Genomic DNA, 20,831 nt, shown 5'->3' with positions numbered 1-20,831 from the left:
TATCGTTCGAATTCGATCGTTATCGTGCTAATTCGGACGATAATTCGTTCCGTGTAAATGGACCATTACTCAGCTGCTCATTGTGCAGAAACCCTTTCTGGTTGGGGGCGAGGAGTGTTAGTCTTTCTCAGCTTGCTCCCTCCCATTAAAGGGGAACTTAGGCTGATTTTTTTTTTTAGTTTATTTAGATTTGTAAGTTACTTCTATTTGAAAATGTCAAGTCTTCCAGTACTTATCAGCTGCTGTATGCTTTACATAAAGTGGTGTTTTCTTTCCAGTCTGACACAGTGCTCTCTGCTGCCACTCCTGTCGAGAGCAGGTGATGATTTTTCTATGGGTATTTGCTACTGCTCTGGACACTTCCAGAGGTGGCAGCAGAGAGACGTGAGACCTGTGTCAGACTGGGAAAAATACACCACTTCCTACAGGACATACAGCAGCTGTACTGTACTGCAAGTCTTGATATTCTAAGTAGAATTTGTGAGAATTTTTGTTGTTGTTGCTGACATACCCCTTTAATCCTCCTAGCAGACTGCTCCCCCCCCTCCAGCTCATCCCATTGACAAGTTGAACCCCTCACTAGAAATACCATATCCTGTGCCCTTTAGGCTTTATTTGCTCCCATGTGTCCCCACCCACTTCTGTTAGGAAACGTCACCATTTTTGCAGCAATGTGCATAACCACAGTAAATAGTATGGCACAAGCACATCTGTATAATAACAGCACATGTCACATAAAAGAGTGTCGGGGCATTGAGGCTGTGGGTGGGCAAGCAGGAAAGAACACAGGGACATCATGTACATAAAGGCCTTTATAATGACAATTAAGATCATGTGATTGATGAATGACACCTCATTAGAGGAGAACCAGGAGAACGTTCTGCTTCTGAGGTCACTTGAATGGTTTCTCCAGAGCCAAAACAGTAGGGAACGTTTATTACCAGTAAATTGACTAATTAGCCAGGTTGCCATTGGGAGTTAGTGGCCAGGAAGAAAGTTAAACCCCCTTAAAGGGGAACGCCAGAAAAAAAAAAAAACTTCTTTCAAATCAACTGGTGTTAAAAAGTTATATAGATTTGTAATTTATTTGTATTTAAAAATCTCCTGTCTTCCAGTACTTATCAGCTGCTGTATGTCCTGCAAGAAGTGGTGTATTTTTTGCAGTCTGACACAGTGCTCTCTTCTGCCACCTCTGTCTGTGAGAGGAACTGTCCAGAGCAGTAGCAAATCCCCATAGAAAACCTCTCCTACAAATCTCTATAAATTTCTGACACTTGTTCATTTGAAAGAAAAAAAAATTGCTGAAGTTTCCCTTTTAAGTTACTTGCTAAAATGGGCCAAACTTAAACTTGCACGAGCAGAGTCGTCAATAGTGCAAATCTTTATTACTTGGGCCTAGATGTATACAAAGTGGAAAACACTTTTCATTTATGCTTTATACAGCTTAGGCCTAGTTTACATATATTAGTTGCATCCTTTTTTTTTGTAGATATTGACCACAACTGATGTCACAACTGATGCCAAAAAGGCATCAGTTGTCATCAGGTTTTCTATCCGTTTTCTATCAGTTTCTATCAGTTGTACCAGTGTCCATACGTTTATTTCATCAGTTTTTTTCCCACGGCATTACAGGGGGCCATCTATATAGGGGGGCAGCAGGACACCAGAGCCCTCTTCCTTGGGCAGCAATACATGTGGACATCTCCTACTGCAGAGGTAGGGAACCTTGGCTCTCCAGCTGTTGCAATACTACAACTCCCATTATGCCTAGATATCCCAGACAGGATGAGAGTTGTAGTTTTGCAACAGCTGGAGATGCGAGGTTCCCTACCCCTGTCCTATAGTGCTGCACCTGTACAGAGGAGCTGGGGGGCTTCCCCCTTGCAAGGGGGCACTCTGTTGCAGAGCCAGGGTGACAGGGAGGGCAGGGACAGGGACTTCTCTATGGAGCGCCGGAGGATGCATAATGCATGTGTCTGCATACAGCATGCCTCCGGCACTCCATAGACTTAAGTGGATGTGGTGCCGGATAGCCTAGCGGGCCGTACGTCAGAACGCTGCATGCTGCGTTCTCCCGTACGGTCAGTCCAGCGGCATCAGTTGTAGAACGGATCATCCGAACTGTCCCATTGAAAACAATGGGATCAGTTCAGAGATGCGTTTCCCTCCGGTGCTTCTCTCTTGCACCGGAGGGAAATGCAGCCGGATATGTGTAAACTAAGCCTTAAAGAGTTTGTTTGAGATATGTATAAAAAATTACAGCCTGCTAGCAACTGAAGCATGCTTGTGTCTGATTGTTTGGCATTTGAGTACCGGTGGATGCAGCCCTAGGGAGCCAGAGTGACGTATACGGCCTATGGCTATGCTCCAGTAATATCCCTCGAAGTACCAATACACTTGGCATATGTCAGCCAAACATTTCTTCAGTTGACATCACCCCCCCCCCCCCAATGCCTCCATACATATGAACATTCAAATATCGGAACAGTATTCCTGTTCTCCAAATGGAGAGAGGAGAGATAAGTCACTGCCAGATGCCTCAGGCTGTGGCTCATCTTTTCGGAAAGAAAAGGAACTGCCCGGTCCTTTAGCGCTCCGTAGGGGCCCAATATTCATTAGACAGTCTGATCATCCTGCCAAAATTGTCAGGTTCAGACAACCTTTTCCAGTGTGTATGGGAGTCTTTAATTATATTTTGAGTTTTGAGTTTCCTATAGCTATGGTACAGTGTACAGTTGAGCAAAGTTGGCGCATGCTCTGCTCGCCCACACCCAAGCGTGCGGCATTTGATTACAGTTGGATGCACTCCTAGGGAGTACGGGAAAATGTGAGTACAGCCATAAGCGGTATTCAAATGTCGAACGATCAAACTGAGCATGCTGAAAGTAGAGTACGTGGGACAGTATTTATATTCACCTAAGTGTAAAGTGGATTGTGCTGTTAAATTAGACTAATTTATTGCTCAAAAATGTATAAATTGTACAAAATTGTTGCACAGCTGATCGTCAACTCCTGGTAGGGAGTAACATTCACTCTTGTTTAAGTTTTTGCGCTATGAGAAAAATAGATACATTTTATACACATAAAAAAAAGTCTATGGTCAATTCCCCCATGTGCTTAAACCGCGCATACATGTTAGAAGAATGTCTTTATGAAACCACTGGGACCAGCCAACCTCTTAAAGGGGTACTTCGGAGGAAAAAAACCCCAACTGCTTCCAGAAAGTTAAATAGATTTGTAATTTACTTCTTTTTAAAAAATCTCAAGTGTTTCAGTACTTATCAGCTGCTGCATGCCCTGCAGAAATTGGTGCATTCGTTCCATTTTGACACAGTACTTTCTGCTGCCATAACAGGAAGTGTCCTTAGCAGTAGCAAATCACCACCATAGAAAACCTCTCCTGCTCTGGACAGTTCCTGACATGGACAGAGGTGGCAGCAGACAGCACTGTGTCAGACTGGAGAGAATACACCACTTCTTGTAGGACATACAGCAGCTGATAAGTACTGGAAGATTTTTAAACAGACATAAATTACAAATCTATATAACCCTTTCCTATATAACACCAGTTGATTTTAAAGAAAAGAAACAAATCTCCGCAGTACCCCTTTTAACATAGTTTATGGTTTGAGTAGCTTTGCATTTTTTGACTGTAAAACTAGTTTGTAAATCTGTGCTTGTGCGAAGATGCCGTCTCCCTTTTGCCTACATGACTCATTGCCTGACACTTGCTTTTTGCCAGTTGTTTGTTCTGGCTCTGCTGATAAACTTGTTGTTTGTGTGTGTGTTTTCTATCATTCTTTTTTTTTTTTTATTTGCTAGAGGTCACCGGGTCCTTCTGTTTCACTACAGCTGTTGTATTTCTTACAGCTATGTGTTTGACAAGCACAGGTGTCCATTTTATTCATTTCTGGCTGCTTACCTATTTTTATTTTTTTTTTCTTCCTTAGACCAACAAGCCCAGTTGTGAAAAAGAACCACAGCAAATTGAGGTGCCAAAACCAAAGCAGTCTGTGGGAGTCCCTCAGCCCAGCGTTCTTGTGACAAACCGAGCAACGTCTCCTGAATACAAGGATCTAGTGGATCACTTTGTGGCCAGTAGTTCGGACTCCCTGCACAGGTTCGTTGCTTTCAGATGCTGTATAGTAGCTCAGTGGGTCATTATGAGGCCTATTGTGTAGAGATTAAGAAAGATTTGTCTTCTTGTTTGCTTTACAAAGGTCTACCTTTTATCTATTATCCCAGTGGATAAATAACCTGGAATTAAACATAGGCCCCAGCAAACATCCTTTCCAATTATTGTTCTGACTAAAGCCCCTATTCCATGGGCCAACTCAGAGGAGCAAACGAGCGCTGTCAGCGCTCTTTGCTGCTCGTTCTCTGCTTGCTGCCAACACTATTACACACGGCAGCAGTGAGCGGGTGAGTGCGGGAGGCCACCTGAGCTGCGGGGGGCTGCCCGGGTGATCGTTAGATCGTCCGGGCAGCCTATAGAGGATAGTGGTGGTCTGCTGTCGCCGCTCCTATTCCACGGAGTGACGGCAGCAGATCGCTGCTATATCAGTCGTTTTTCAACATGTTTGAAAGACTTATGACTGCAATGATCAGCTGACATGAATGATGTCGGCTGATTGTTGCCTTCTATTCCACGGGACAATTATCGGCCGTAACGGTCGATAATCGCTCTGTAGAATAGGACCTGTATCGACCATTAATCGTCACGAGTAATAGAAGATAATGATCGGCTGGCATGAACGATGCTGAAAGACAAAAAAAGATAGCAACGATCTGCTGCTGTTGCTCCATGGAATAGGCCACTGCTATCCTCTATGGGCTGCCCGGACAATCTAGCGATCACCCGGGCCGCTTCCCGGGCCCCCCTGGGTCTTACCCGCTCACTGTCAATGCGTGTAATAACGCAGTCAGTGAGTGGGGAACAGGGGAGCAAGTGAGTTTTTTTTTTTTTTTTCCTTGGAAGCTGCAGTTTCACATGTATCCGCAGCTCTGTACCTACTAGGGACCTGACAGATTCCCTTTAAGGCCCCGTTCCCACTGAGCAAAACTAGCGGAGTGAACATGTTCATTCTTCAGCGCGGATAGAGCATGAGCGCGCGCCTCCCATAGACTCCCATTATGAGCGGGAGGCTAACTGCTTTCCGCAGCGGACAATTCCGCCGTGGAATTCCGCTAGTTTTGCTCAGTGGGAACGGGGCCTAATAGTAGGAAAGGCTTGAATGAATAATCATACCTCCTATTACATGTAATCTAGTGCTCATAACTTCTAATGTTATATTTTTTAAGAAAACCATCCAGGCCTCCCTTGAACTTATTCAATGAATCAGCCATGACAACATCATGTGCCAGAGAGTTCCATAGTCTCACTGCTCTTACAGAAAAGAATCCGTGTCTGTGCTGGTGGTGAAACCTTCTTTCCTCTAGACGTAGAGGATGCCCCCTTGTCATGGTTACAGACCTAGACTAGATCACTACAAAGATCTCTGTACTGTCCATTCATATATTTGTACATCTTTTTTTCTAAACTAAATGATTCCAAGCTTGATAACCTGTCCCGGTACTGTAACCCACCCATTCCTTTGATGACCTATGTTGCCCTCCTCTGCACCCGCTCTAGTTCAGCTGTGTCCTTCTTATATACCGATGCTCAAAACTGTACACAGTATTCCATGTGTGGTCTGACCAGTGATTTATAAAGAGGCAAAACTATGTTCTCATTTGTAGCTACTCTGTAGCCCCTCTACAAAGTCAGTAATAAACATATTGGGGGAGAGTTATCAAACTGGTGTAAAGTAAAACTGGCCTAGTTGCCCCTAGCAACCAATCAGATTCCACCTTTCATTCCTCACAGACTCTTTGGAAAATGAAAGGTGAAATCTGATTGGTTGCTAGGGGCAACTGAGCCAGTTTCACTTTACACCATGTTTGATAAATCTCCTCCATTATGTGTGTTGGATTTTGCTGCAAATTGTGCAATAGTGTTAAAGCGACTCTGTACCATTTAACCAAAATCATGCCACAAATTTTGTTATCTTAAAGCGACACTGTACCCACAATCTGTTCCCCCCCCCAAACCACTTGTACCTTCGGATAGCTCCTTTTAATCTGCAAGATCTGTCCTGGGGTCCGTTCGGCAGGGTATGCAGTTATTGTCATAAAAATAACTTTTAATCCGGCAGCGCTGTGTCTTAACGGCCGGGGCTTACATTTGTATATGCATTAGGCTGACACCACCTCTCTGTCCTTCCTCCCCACCCTCCTCATCATTAGGAATGCTCCAGGCAGATTGCTTCCTATTCCCCACCTGTGTGTATAATGAACATGGGCTGGATCGTTAATAAACCTGTGCAAAGCTCAAACAGCAGTAAATGTTCCTGGAGCATTCCTAATGATGAGGAGGGTGGGGATGAAGGACAGAGAGGTGGTGCCAGCCTAATGCATATACAAAGCCCCGGCCGTTAGACACAGCGCTGCCGGATTAAAAGTTGTTTTTATGACAATAACTGCATCCCCTGCCGAACGGACCCCAGGACAGATCTTTGATTAAAAGCAGCTATCGGAAGGTACAAGTAGTTTGGGGGGGACAGATTGCGGGTACAGAGTCACTTTAAGATAACCAAAATTAATTTTGTTAAATGATTATACCTCCTAGCTATACAGCCCAGCATTCTTGTTGCACCATTTGTCAGGAATGAGCCAGTATATTCAGTGCAGATTAATGTGTATATATTAATGTTTATTGACTAGCTGCTTTATGTAGTTGTTTGACCTTCTTTGAGGTCTAAAAGCTGGCTTAGACCCAGGAATTTGTCTGTCAAGATTTGTTAATGATTATCTATAAAATTATTTTCCTTGCAGCGTATTGTGGTGCTTGTGAAAACAAATATCACTAAGGAATAAGAATCCCAGCACTCTCAACTGCTGTTGAGCAAGACCCGGACGGGTCTGAATTCCTGTACTATTATTGTCCATAAAGAGATTCTTGGAACAAAAGTGGCAGGATTTTTTTTCCTTAGTTTTTACGACCATAGTAGTCTAATGCTATAAAAATGTATCTACAAAATTTAAATCTTAGCCATACTGCCGGGGCCATGTCAGTAATGTATACTAACCTGTCCTGCTCTCCCGCTGCTGCCTGTTCCTTGGGTGTTCCTCATGTTTGACAGCTGCATTTAATTGAGAAAATGGAAAAAATTGGCAGCACATCTATGACTCTGTTCACACTGCAGGTTGCACGAGGTTGTTAGTGGCTTAAGTACAGACAAAAAAACAGAAGGTGCAACAGCAACCCACAGGTGCAAGGGCTTACCGTATGTACTCCTCCTAGTGTACACATGACATACTGGGCTGAATAGTTTGCACTTTTTAATGTCTACAGAGCAGGTGTTTACCGTGTGTACACTGGGAGGAGTATATACGGTAAGCCCTTGCACCTGTAGGTTGCTGTTGCACCTTCTGTTTTTTTTTTGTCTGTACTTAAGCCACAAGCAGCGTGCAACCTGCAGTGTGAACAGAGTCATAGATGTGCTGCCAAAATTTCCTTTTTTTTCAGTTGAATGTGGGGTGTGTGGCTACCTCCTGTTGGGTTGCACTCCACCCATGTCCCAAGGCTGCTATAAAAGAGATCATTTGGCTCCTATCTGCCCAGTTGTAGGCTTGTTCAGCCCAGGAGAGGCCATTGCTAGTGTGAAAATGCTAGAGTAGGGACCGTTATCTCTGAGGACACCTTAACGTTGGTGACATGTGACACTCTGAATAAATAGTTTGCTAAGATCCTCACTTTTTAATATCTACAGAGCAGGTGTTTATCATGAATACACTGGGAGGAGTATATTCGGTAAGCCCTTGCACCTTTGGGTTGCTGTTGCACCTTCTGGTTTTTTAGCTGCATTCAATTGTCCTAATTAGCAGGTGCGGCCGATGGCTAATAGCCGCAGTCCCAGGCTGCAAAAAAGCGCAGGACGTGCCAGTATGTCGTGTGGAGGGAAGAGGTTAAAGGGGTTATCCAGCACTTCAAAAACATGGCCTCACTCTTGTCTCTAGTTTAGGCATGGTTTGCAATTAAGCTCCATTTACTTCAATGGAACTGAGTGTCAGAACCCAATCTGGTGACAAAAGTGGTGCAAAAGTGGCCAAGTTTTTGTAGCACTGGATAACCCCTTTAAGGCTATATACATCGTCCAGTTTAGGCAAGACAACAATTTGGAACATCGTGTTCAACACATTAAATGTTTGCCTGCTGAGTTCAGCTGTGACAGACAAATATAGTTACATCTGATATGAAAGTCTCCACTGCAAATTGGTTCATGGGCCAAAGTCTAATCTCTTTTCCCTCCACTTGGCATTAGTGACACTTGAGAGCAGTCTGCGGCTGCCAACGTTCTTACCGCCTGTTCTCTAAACGCATTTCAGCTGACATTATTTGTTCTTCCCAGCCCGAATGTCTCTGACAAAGAAGCATAAACTGTAACAAACCATATTTCTAAATAATCATTAATTTTTGGATATCCCTTTGTATATGTAGCCTGTTTTAATTTGCTCAGTGTACATTATTAGTAAGTGTACTGACCGCAGCTCCCTATGTACCTCATAGAGCTAAGATAAGACTCCCCTCCCCCAGGCTGAGCGGCCCTGCTCTTGGGTGAGTCTGCCTATAAGATATCCGGCGTGGAGGAGCATGTAACCATATAGTACAATCTGATTTGTACTATATTGTTAGTTTAATTTTTATTTTAATTTTTTTTTCATATTTATTTTAACAATGTGGTGTTGCATTGTCTTCTTTTCTCACATACCCTTTCATTTTATGCCATTGTACACCCATTGCAATCTATTTTTTAATGCTCCACCCAGTGGGGTAGCTAGGATTTATAGGGCCCCATAGCAAAAAACTGTAAGGGGCCCCCCTCCCCTTTGCACAACACAGAGGAAGACAAGGAGATCTCTGTTTCACTGCTCCTGCACTGATAACCCCTGACCTTTGGATGGAGCTCTGCACATTTTCCTACTTGATTGCTGCAGCCGGAGAACAGAGGTCAGCGGTTATCAGAGCAATGAAGCAGAGATCTCCTTGTCCTCTGCCTATTAAGCCTTTTTTTGTGTTGCAGCTTGTAAGTGAACACTGGGTTACCTATACACTGCAGTACATAAGGGGTTAAGCAGTAAGACACGGGAAAGCTCTTATTTCCCCTGTGCATCCCTGGGCCCCCCTCCCCCAGGGACCCCATAGCAGCTGCCTACCTTGCCTCTAGCTACGCCACTGGCTCCACTCTTAGCCTGGGGCAGAGTTGTAATGCCACCCGCAACCTGAAAATGGGTGCGGTGCTGTTATTAAAAGAAAGCTCGAATGGTTTTATAATTCCGTATAACCCCTTAAGGTATGTTCACACAACATATTTTTGAACATATTTTTGAAAAGCCAAAAAGCCAAAAGCCGTGTTTTAAACATTCCTCTTCCTCTGTGGTTTTGCAGCTCCATTAAATTGAAGTGAATGAAGCTACATTGCAATACCGCGCACAACCTGGGGACAAGAAAGTAGCTGTGTAATTCTAGATAACTCTTTTAATATGCGCTTTGCCATTAATTAGGGAAGCAGTCAGGTAAGTCTGCCAATGACCTGCCACCTAAATGTGCCCAGTTAAGTCCTGCTTGGGGACATGTTAGGAGATAGTTGGACAAGATAAGGCTGCTATTCAGGAATATCTTGTCTTGAAAGGTCAGTATCCAAATACACAGATGAGCCTCTTGGACTGGCAGAGCTTGCATGTCTCTCTTAATAGGAGCAGGGAGATAAGTCGCTGTCACACGCGTCTGGTACTTCTTCATTTCCTTAACCCCTTAAGGACAGAGCCTGAAATGGCCTTAATGACAGAGACAAATTTTATGAATATGACCAGTGTCACTTTAGTCATTAATACCTTCGGGATGCTTTTACCTATCCGGCTGATTCTGAGATTGTTTTCTCGTGACACATTGTACTTCACATTTCTGGTAAATTGGAGTCGATACTCATAACAAATCTTTATGAAAAAAACCCAAATAATGTGAAAAAATGTGAAAAAATGCATTTTTCCAACTTTGAAACTTTTTTGCGTATACAGAAAGTGGTTATACCACATAAATTATATATTAAATAGCATTAGCAACATGTCTACTTTATGTTGGCGGCATTTATTAAACTATCTTTCATTTTTTTTAGACGATAGGAAGCTTAAAACATTAGCAGCAAATTTCCAAATTTTCAGTAAAATTTCAAAATCAGATATTTTTAGGGACCTGTTCAGGTTTAAAGTGTATTTGAGGGGCCTGTATGTTAGAAAGCCCCACAAAGCACCCCATTTCAGAAACTGCACCCCCCAAACTCTGCAAAAGCACATCCAGAAAGTGTTTTAACCCTTTAGGGGAGTCACAGAAATAAAAGCGAAGTGTGTAAGGAATTTGAAAATTTTAATTTTCTGTGCAGAGATTTTATTGTAATCCAATATTTTTCATAATTATAAACCTATTACCAGAGAAATGCACCCCAATAATTATTGCCCCGTTTCTGCAGTTTATAGAAATACCCCATATGTGACCCTATTGCGCTATTTGACGCAACCACAAGCCTCAGATATAAGGGAGCGCCTAGTGAATTTCAATGCCTCCGTTATATTTGGTCATTTCTGACTGTACCACTTCAGGTTGGCAGAGGCTCTGGGGTGCCAAAACCTAAAAAACACCCCTAAAGGGACACCATTTAGAAAACTACACCCCTCAAGGAATGTAACAAGGGGTGCGGTGAGCATCTGGACCCCACAGGTGCTTCACAGATTTTCCGAACAATATGGCGTGAAAAAAGAAAAAATTATTTTTTACACTAAAACGTTGTTCTAGCCTTCAATTTTTCATTTTCTTAAAGGGATAAGAGGCAAAAAAAGACAAAAAATGTGTAGCGCAGTTTCTCCCGAGTACAGAAATACCCCACATGTGGCAATAAAGTGCCAAGGGGGCGCAGGACGAGCCTCCAAAGGGAAGGAGCGCCAATTGGCTTTTGGAAGCTGGATTTCACTGAAAAGGATTTCAAGGGCCATGTCGCATTTACAGAGCCCTCGTGCTGCCAAGACACTGGAAACCCCCCACAAGTGATTCCATTCTGGAAACTACACCCCTCAAGGAATCTAACAAGGGGTGCAGTAAGCATATGGACCCCACTGGTGACGGGCACAAATGTGGAACAATGTGACGTGAAAGGGAAAAATTTCATTTTTTCACTTTCATGGCACAAATGTGTCCGTCATCAAGGGGTCCATATCCTCACTGCACCCCTTGTTAGATTCCCTGAGGGGTGCAGTTTCCAGAATGGGGTCACTTGTGGGGGGTTTCCAGTGTTTTGGCAGCACGAGGGCTCTGTAAATGCGACATGGCGTTCATCATCCATTCTAGCCAAATCCAACCTCCAAAATCCAAATGGCGCTCCTTCCCTTCGGAGGCTTGCCCTGCACCCACATGGCGCTTTATGTCCACATGTGGGGTATTTACGGACTCGGGGGAAATTGCTCTACACATATTGTGTGTTTTTTTCTCTTTTAACCCCTTGTGAAAATGATAAATTCAAGGCTAAACCAACATTATAGTGTAAAAAATGTAATATTTCATTTTCACGCCACATTGTTCCACATTTGTGCCCGTCACCAGTGGGGTCCATATGCTCACTACACCCCTTGTTACATTCCTTGAGGGGTGCAGTTTCCATAATGGGGTCACTTGTGGGGGGTTTCAACTGTCTTGGCAACACAGGGGCCTTTTGAATGCAACATGGCCCCTCGAAATCCATTCCATCCAAATCCAGCCTTCAAAAACCAAATGGCGCTCCTTCCCTTCGGAGGCTTACCCTGCACCCGCATGGCGCTTTATGTCCACATGTGGGGTATTTACGGACTCGGGGGAAATTGCGCTACACATTTTGTTTTTTTTCTCCTCTTTTAACCCCTTGTGAAAATGATAAATTCAAGGCTAGACCAACATTATAGTGTAAAAAATGTAATATTTCATTTTCACGCCACATTGTTCCACATTTGTGTCCGTCACCAGTGGGGTCCATATGCTCACTACACCCCTTGTTACATTCCTTGAGGGGTGCAGTTTCCATAATGGGGTCACTTGTGGGGGGTTTCAACTGTCTTGGCAACACAGGGGCCTTTTGAATGCAACATGGCCCCTCGAAATCCATTCCATCCAAATCCAGCCTTCAAAAACCAAATGGCGCTCCGTCCCTTCGGAGGCTTACCCTGCACCCGCATGGCGCTTTATGTCCACATGTGGGGTATTTCCGTACTCAGGGGAAATTGCTCTACACATTAAATGTTTTTTTTTATCTTTTAACCCCTTGTGAAAATGAAAAAACATGACAAGATTAATAATTTAGAGTAAAAATTTTACAAAAATTACACTAAATGTTGGTCTAGCCTTGATTTTTTTCCATTTCCACAAGGGGTTAAAAAAGAAAATGAACACAAAACGTGTAGGGTAGTGTCCCCTGAGTACGAAAATACCCCACATGTGGGCATAATGTGCCATATGGGCACAGGGCAAGTCACCAAAGGGACAGAGCGCCATTTAGAGGCTGGAATGGAGGATGGAGGCCATGTCGCAATTACAAAGCTCCTGTGCTGCCAGGTCAGTAGAAACCCCCGACAAGTGACCCCATTCTGGAAACTACACCCCATAAGGAATCTAACAAGGGGTGCAGTGAGCATATGGACCCCACTGGTGACGGGCACTTACGTAGAACATGTGCCGAGAAAATAAAAAATACAATTTTTTTCATTTTCACGTCCCAAATGTGGCCGTCACCAGGGGGCCATATCCCCGCTGACCCCCTTGTTAGATTCCATATGGGGTGTAGTTTCCAGAATGGGGTCACTTGTGGGGGGTTTCTACTGTCCTGGCTGCACAGAGGCTTTGTAATTGCATCATGGCATCCTCTAATGGGAATGGCGGCCATACCTATTTAGCTGGGGAAAAGGGACAATTATTAATTTATTTGGGGGTATTAGGCCAATTATTAGTTTATAAGGTTGGAAATGACAGGTGTCCATCAAATTCAACCTGTGTTGATCCAGAGGAAGGCAAAAAACCCTCGTAAGGCAGACGACAGTAGCCTCATCACAGGGGAAAAATTCCTTCCCGAATCCATAATGGCGATCAGAATAATCCCTGAATCAACGTGACCCCTGAAATAGGAATAAGGGACAGAATTTAGATAATGTAGAACCCCAGTGACGTGTGGTGCGCCTTGAAGCGATCCAGTATGCAGAGGTCGGGGCGATCAGGACAGGTGTCACACTGGAAAATGGTGTCCTTCCTGATCCCCCTGTTACCCCACACTCTGCACTTCTTCTGGGGTCTCCCTTTCTCCAGTGTGGGGGACGTCACCTGGAAAATGTTGTCCTGGTGCGATACGGGGTCCTTCATATCCAGAAGTGCTGGGTCCGCTCCATGGCTGCTAAATATTAGGGCGCTATTACTGCTTCTGATATTTACGGATCGTGCCGCAAGCTACAGGGCAGCGAGGGACCGGAAGAGGGGGTGCTGGTATAAAAGTTATCCCTGTACAGGTGGTGACCTTTATCCAGCAGTGGGAAGATCAGTTCCCGGACGATCTCCCCATTAACTCCGAGGATGGGGGGGGGGGGGGGCATCTGGGGGCATCTGGGGGCTGGATTCGGGTGTCCCTTCCTTCATACACTCTAAGGGTACATGCACACTGCGGAATCGCGACAGATAACCCTTCTTGCATTCCACAGCTGGCACCCGCCGGCGGACTGATGCGGGCGCACGTCTCCACACGTGTCATAGACTCCATTCTATGCACGGGCGGATTCCGCTCTCCGTCCAACGTGTTCATTCTTTGGATGGACGACGGATTCCGCCCGTGCATAGAATGGAGTCTATGACACGGATAGAGACATGCGCCCGCATCAGTCCGCCGGCGGGTGCCAGCTGCGGAATGCACAAAGGGTTATCCTTCGCCATTCCGCAGTTTGCACGTACCCGAAATCTGTAAGTGTACCCTGAGGTACTCTCACAGAGTTTGTAGAATTTCACACCATACCGCCATCTCTTATTGGGACGGTACTGGCGGAAAAGACGTGTCTGGGGGGCAGCGTACGCTACGCTACCCCCCAGACACGTCACTGGATGATGAGGATGATGAGGATGAATGGAGGAAAGAAGGATCCCCCCCATTCATCCTCACTGGCTGTTTCGGTGTCGGAGGCAATAATAACGTATCCCTCTGACACCGAAAACACCCTGGGGGCCATCTTTATACGGGGATTGGTATATGGGGTATGTAGTGGTGTAGTGTCAAACTTTATTCAATGTAGTGTGGTGTAATGTAGTGTTTTTTACGTGTTTTTTTTACAGTAAGTATAAAAAAAAACCTACGCCAACAAAGGAGTTGCTGATAAATGCCGCACTTATGTGCGGCACTTATAAGCAGACCGTGGCAGTAGAATATAGAAAAAAAACACCCTACGCCAAAAAGGAGGAGTTGCTGATTAGCAGCGCACTTTCGTGCGATGCTGATGAACACTCAGCGGCGATAGGGTGCGGAAAATAGAAAAAAAAAAATTTGGGAAAAAAAAATAATTTTTTTTATATTCTGAATATCCCTGTAGCTGCTGATAAGTGTATTACACATATCAGCCGCTAGGGGGCAGCAGAGCGCAAAATCCGGAAAATGACGAGGCTGGAGCCGAAAATAGCCGAAAGAAGACGACGAGGACCGCCGGAAAGACCCGAAGACCGAACGGAATGACGGAGGACGCCGCGAACCCGGAAGACGCCGATCAGGAGCCCGGGACAGGTGAGTAATGTACAAATACCTGCTCTGGACCCCTCGGCTCTCTAGCTGAGGGGTCCAGGGCAGGTATTTACTATTTTGCTGGACTCTGATCGCCGTGAACGGCCGGCCGGCCGTTCACGGCGATCGGGCCGGTGGCACGGCGATCAACATTACTTTTTACAGTAATGGCGGTCGGTGCCGTCCTCGGACAGCACCGACCGCCATTTTTTTCCGGGTCATCGGGTCACCGATGACCCGGAAAGGTTCCGATCGCCGCTATTGGCTGATCTGAATTGATCAGCCTATAGCGGCGATCGTAAGCACGGGGGGTGTTAACCACCCCCCGTGCCGTGAAGCTAAGATGGCCTGCTATACATTATAGCAGGCCATCTTCCCCGACCGCTGTGTGTGAACACGCAGCGATCGGGGAAACATCGGGCGTACCCATACGCCCGTTTGCGTTAAAGCCCAGGCAACGGGGGCGTATGGGTACGCCCGATGTCGTTAAGGGGTTAAATTTCCTACAATTTGCTTTTTATGGGACGTGTTTTATAGCAGCGTTTCTTTTAACTGACTCTTAACCGGAATTCCCCCTTTATAACACTAGTGTTTTTTAAATGTAAGCGAATGGCAGGATAAAAAATTATTTTATACTCACCTGTCGCTTTCCTGAACTGTAGATGTGATATTTATGCTACATGATGTGACTATGGCGGTCAGTCACAGTAATGATGATTGGTCAACATTAGAGATGAACAAATCTCAAGCACGCTTGGATTCGTCCGAACCAGCTTTTGATTACTGGTGGCTGCAGAAGTTGCATGCAGCCCTAAGGAGTCCTGGAAAACATAGATGTACAGCCTATGGCTATTGCCTATGTATCCATGTTTTCCAGGCAGCCTTAGGGCTGCAGCCACGGGTAATCAAATGCCGAACACATTGATGGTCTTATTGTAATATCAAGGTTTAAACAGGGCTGGGAGGTGACTTACATTGATGGTGTAGAAATGGGGCAGAATGAATAAGGTGAATATATTACATCATTTTCATTATACCATTGTGTGACATCTGAATATATATATTTTTTAGAAGGTGTGATTACATAACTTTCGTTGTAGCCATGTGGGAAGCAGATCACTAATCTCAGGGAGACTAGCCAAAGATAACACTCTTGTCTGCTGGTTAAAGCGCTTAACACCGTGAAATCCTAGGTGCATTGCTCCCTGGGAAACATGAATAATAAAAAAAAAATAGCCCGTGGAGCCGCGTTTAAGAGTCTCGAAACACAGGACTAGCCAGTGATCTGTTCCTCTTATGGCTCTGCCAGACATTGCTCCCTCCTAGCCAGAATCCTGCTCCACACTGATGAGGGGCAACACCCTGAAAAAGCTGTCTGTGGATGGACACCTGGCCTTGGTTTTTCCCTTGTCATTACATTGACTTATAGGGCCACTCAATATGGTGGTTTTGGTGGTTTCCCTACGGGAGCCACCCCTTGACTGGGTCCTTCCCGGGGGGATATCTGGCTAGTCCTGTGTTTTCTGTGTTTTGAGACTCTTAAACGAGGCTCCTCTTATTTTGTTGCATGCTGTAGCCATGCATTGTTCTATTTCGATTTGGGGGAGGAAGGATCCAGCCAGGCAGGGATACAGTAAATTGGTCCATTATAAATAATTTTGATAACCTGCACTCTATTATGCTATCATTACATTAAAAACAGGCGGGCATGTCAGTGCTGGAGCCCATTAAAAGATCGTGGGGACTTAGGTCATTCCAACCCTATTTAACCACATCTCCACATGAAGGAACTTGTTCCTAATTTTTTTTTCTTAGTTATTTGCTTTAGAAGAATTGCTCTCTTCCTTCAGCATTGATCCACTATTTAAGTTCCTTTCTTACTAATTGTTACTTTTTAGGAGCATACACAATCACCCAATAGAAACCATCTCCTTAAGTGACTGCTCCCACTCAGCCATTACACAATGCACAATAGACCGAACGCTAAAAGCTTACGTCGTAGGTAGCATTCACGTCAGTGGCTGTTCTAGAAGAAGACACAAATTGCCAGTCTTCGGGATGTTGTTTGTGAAAGTAAAGAACAAGGCATTCTACCCTCAGACAATGAAGCAATAGCATAAATGAAATATCCCCGCAGACATAATGTGTAGGAACATGCAGATGTGGCAGCAAGCCAGTGACTCTGCAAAACTTGTGATGTACGCTTGGCAGGACTTCTTGTTTGTAACCGTTCAGCCTACATTGCACAGTGCTTGGAAAACAAAATAGCCATCTACATTTGTATGCCTCCTAGAGATGAGCAAATCGGATTTGTTTTTATTTGTACGAAGCAAAACTAACCTGCTCTCATCTCCCTCAGTCTGCCGGCTCTGTGCAGAGGGTGGATACCGCCCAGAAGCCATCTGGAAAACATGGATAAAGCCATAGCTGTATCCATATTTTCCAGGTGGTCCTCCGGCGGTATCCTCCCTCTGAATGGAGTCGGCAGCCTGAGGGATATGAGCACAGGTTAGTTTTGCTTTGTAAGAAGCAAAATGAATCTGATTTGCTCATCTCTTATCTCTCAGGTCAGCGCTTGCTTATCCCTAGCGCCCACTCGCTGCCTGTGCTATTACACGCACAGACAGTGAGCAGGGATCAGGAGCGTCTGTCCGAACGATCATTAGATTGTCCGGACTGCCAACTGAAGTCAGCGGGGGTCTGCTGCTGCCGGCGCTGCTTATGTGGTGCCACGAGCAGCATACCGTCACTGTCATGATCGGGCCGTTTCAACATGTTAAAAGACCACGATCATCCAACATCGTGCACGTCGGCTGATCGTTGTCTTTTAATATCCGATATTACACCAACGACTATCGGACAAGTACAGCAGATAATGGTTTGGTGTAATAGGGCCTTAAGGAAAGGCACAGATTCCAAGCTGGGTGCTTAAGTTGCCAGGGCAATAATACAACATCTATGGTTCCTGCACAAAGTCTTCCGCCTGGCTTTATATTAGAGAAGAACACTCTTTACTGGGCCATTAAAGTGTTATAGAGACAGGGCCTAGGGTCTGCTGTGCCCTAGGAGCACAGTGCCTCTATGTCACTATTGCTGTCCCCCGCTATCTGACACAGACATGGATCTGCTTACAATGGATATCCTTGCAGAGTAGCATAGGCACTGTGAGCTAGTTAGGGCAATTCCCTCACTACCTAAACTTTCCATACCGGCACTGCCCTTCAAGACAACGGTGCTCACTCAGGCAGGTAACATACTGTAAACCCATCCTTGCCTGTGTCAGGGAATCGGGGTGCAAGGGTTATTTACTTAGACGTGTTTTATTTTTAGGCCATTTTACGCCTCAACCCCCCCCCCCCCCCCCCCCCAAAAAAAAAAAAAAAAATGTGCATCATATAATAGGCATATAGAGGGAGATTTATCAAACATGGTGTAAAGTGAAACTGTCTCAGTTGCCCCTAGTGACCAATCAGATTCCACCTTTCATTTTCCAAAGAGACTATGAGGAATGAAAGGTGGAATCTGGTTGCTAGGGGCAACTGAGCCAGTTTCACTATACACCATGTTTGATAAATTTCCCCCATTGTTACTAAAGTGATCGTGATTTCATAGAACACAGTAAGGGCATATTCCCATGCTCCGTGATTACGGTCACATGGTGCGGCTGCGAACAGTCAACGTGATTGGGAGCTCACGGCATCATAACATATCATGATGCTGGAGTTCCGGGATTCTTATCCCTCGTACATCTTCCGGGCACAGACCTTAATCAAGGAATGTGGGAATAAGCCCTAATAGAATCAAATCTATTTTTCTCCTTATAATTATTTACATTCTCTTGTTATCATAAATAAATAGAGTGACTATATATACCAATGTATACTTATGGTCAGTGAAGGGTAGTTTGCTGAACTGGATGAATGTAAAAAAACAAAAAAAACCCACAAACTCTGCTGCTGTTCTCCGTGAAACAATAGGAGTAGTGTTACCAAGGTTTACAAGAAGAGACTACTACAAAGCTGATATTGAGGCACACTGGGAGGGGAGGCTATGGTCATGTTTGTGTACTGTAAACCAATCTTGCTGATCCTATAGAATAGCTGCAAGAGGCACCGGATATTTCCAGCGTGGACTGGGTCCTTTCTGCCTGGTCTTAAGTTACATGAGTGTGTTGTACCTAACCTGTCCTGCCTGTGATGGATCTGCGTGTTACTCACTGGATGTTATATTTGGACAGATAAATTTGCCCTTTTAACTTATAAATGCTGTTGCTGTTTACAGGGTAAGGTGGATTTTTCCCCCTTGTAGACCAGGACCACTTCTTTCTCAACCTCTCACATTTTGTCTCACTGTTTGTTCATACGTTGTTACGGGATATGTTGCTTCTGTATAATGAATACAAATGTATTACCGTATTTTCCGGCGTATAAGATGACCCCTGACTTTTAAGAAGATTTTCAGGGGTTCGTGTTTTACGCTGCAAAATGTTAACCCTTGCCTGACTGCAGCAGAGTTTACCAGCTGGAGCCCTGCTGCGGTCAGGCAGGGGTTAAATTAAGCGGGAGGCAGGAAAAGTCATCTTATATGGTATTAACAAATTATCAAACCGTATCTATACTGGCTAAATTTGCACCATCAAATCTGTATCCTTAATATATAAGCTGTTATATTGTACATTTTGGTGATGCAATATAATTAGAAAAAAGATTTAGCAGTCTTGGACAAAGAGCCCAGTAAGGCTGGGTTCACACTGCTTTTTGGCAATCCGTTTTTTTCAAAAAACGGATGCATTTGTGTGCATCCGTTTTGATCTGTTTTTCCATTGACTTCCATTGTGGTAAAAAAAAACGGAACAAAACAAATCCGTTTTTTTTTGACTGACACAAAAGTAGTGTCAGCCGTTTTGATACGTTTTTTTTTTTACAATGGAGTTCAGTGGAAAAACAGATCAAAACGGATGCACACAAATGTTTTTTTTTTTCATCCATTTTTTGCAAAAAAAACGGATGAAAAAAACGGATTGCAAAAACGCAGTGTGAACCCAGCCTAAGAGCATATAGTAGAATGGAGCAGTGCTTCAGTAGAACCGCATAGTCCACACCAGTCCATTCTTCTAAGCTGTCACCTGCAGTGCCTTTAAGCTTTATTCCTTGTAGGTAGTCAGCTTCTGACTAAATGTATATAGTGAATAGAGATGACTGAGCCTCGAGCATGCTTGAGTCCATCCGAACTCGAACGTTCGGCATTTGATTAGCGGTGGCTGCTGAACTTGGATAAAGCCCTAAGGCTATGTGGAAATCATGGATATAGTCATTGGCTGTATCCATCTTCTCCAGACAACCTTAGAGCTTTATCCAAGTTCAGCAGCCCCAGCTAATCAAATACCGAACGTTCGGGTTCGAATGGACTCGAGCCCGAACCCGGTTCGCTCATCTCTAATAGTGAAACTTGACAGCACACACTGTTTTAAAGCTTGTTTTTATGTACTCATAGGATGACAGTAGATACAAGAATACCTGTAGATGTAATGGCTGGAGTATAGTGGATCCGCTGTTCTTCGCAAGCGATGATGTAAATCACACCAGGGAGCAGAGTCTAAACGGGCGCCTGTCTTCCTTAGAGCCCGCCGCACTACTCCTGGTACTTACCGGTACTTGCGTAGGTGGTGAGGTGGAGCCGAAGTCCGGGAACGTAGGGCAGAAGCATAGTCGGGGACAGGTCAGGGCAGGCAAGAACAGAGTCCAGGGATGGCAGCAAAGGGAACTGCCACACTGCAATGCTTTTTCCATAGGCTATGGGCACTAAAGATCCTAGAAAGAGCCTTGGCCTATATAGGGCTGGAATAGGGTCTGCACCAATTAATAGTACATTGGCCCTTTAAATTGTAGCAGATGTTTCTGCAGCTGACTGAGGAACACATCTTGTAGCGTTCTTCCATCCAGCCTGTCAAACAGCTAATGGTAATGAAAA

The 20,831-nt window shown here is 44.7% G+C and overlaps 2 protein-coding genes across 9 annotated transcripts in view; one reads left to right on the top strand and one right to left on the bottom strand.

Moving 5' to 3' along the window:
* Positions 1-20,831, bottom strand: part of LOC138797738 (albumin-like) — a 467,413-nt gene that overhangs the window by 238,674 nt on the left and 207,908 nt on the right. The window lies entirely within an intron of this gene.
* The window catches only part of FAM13A (family with sequence similarity 13 member A), a 156,552-nt gene that overhangs the window by 51,432 nt on the left and 84,289 nt on the right, over positions 1-20,831 (top strand). For all 6 annotated transcript variants that reach the window (XM_069978308.1, XM_069978311.1, XM_069978310.1 and 3 more), the window contains one exon: positions 3,951-4,120. In XM_069978308.1, the coding sequence (XP_069834409.1) occupies positions 3,951-4,120 (170 nt within the window). The remainder of the gene's footprint in view (positions 1-3,950; positions 4,121-20,831) is intronic.

The sequence above is a fragment of the Dendropsophus ebraccatus genome, chromosome 7 (genome assembly GCF_027789765.1).
Source record: "Dendropsophus ebraccatus isolate aDenEbr1 chromosome 7, aDenEbr1.pat, whole genome shotgun sequence".
Classification (NCBI taxonomy): domain Eukaryota; kingdom Metazoa; phylum Chordata; class Amphibia; order Anura; family Hylidae; genus Dendropsophus; species Dendropsophus ebraccatus.
This window is presented reverse-complemented; position numbering and strand designations above follow the sequence as displayed.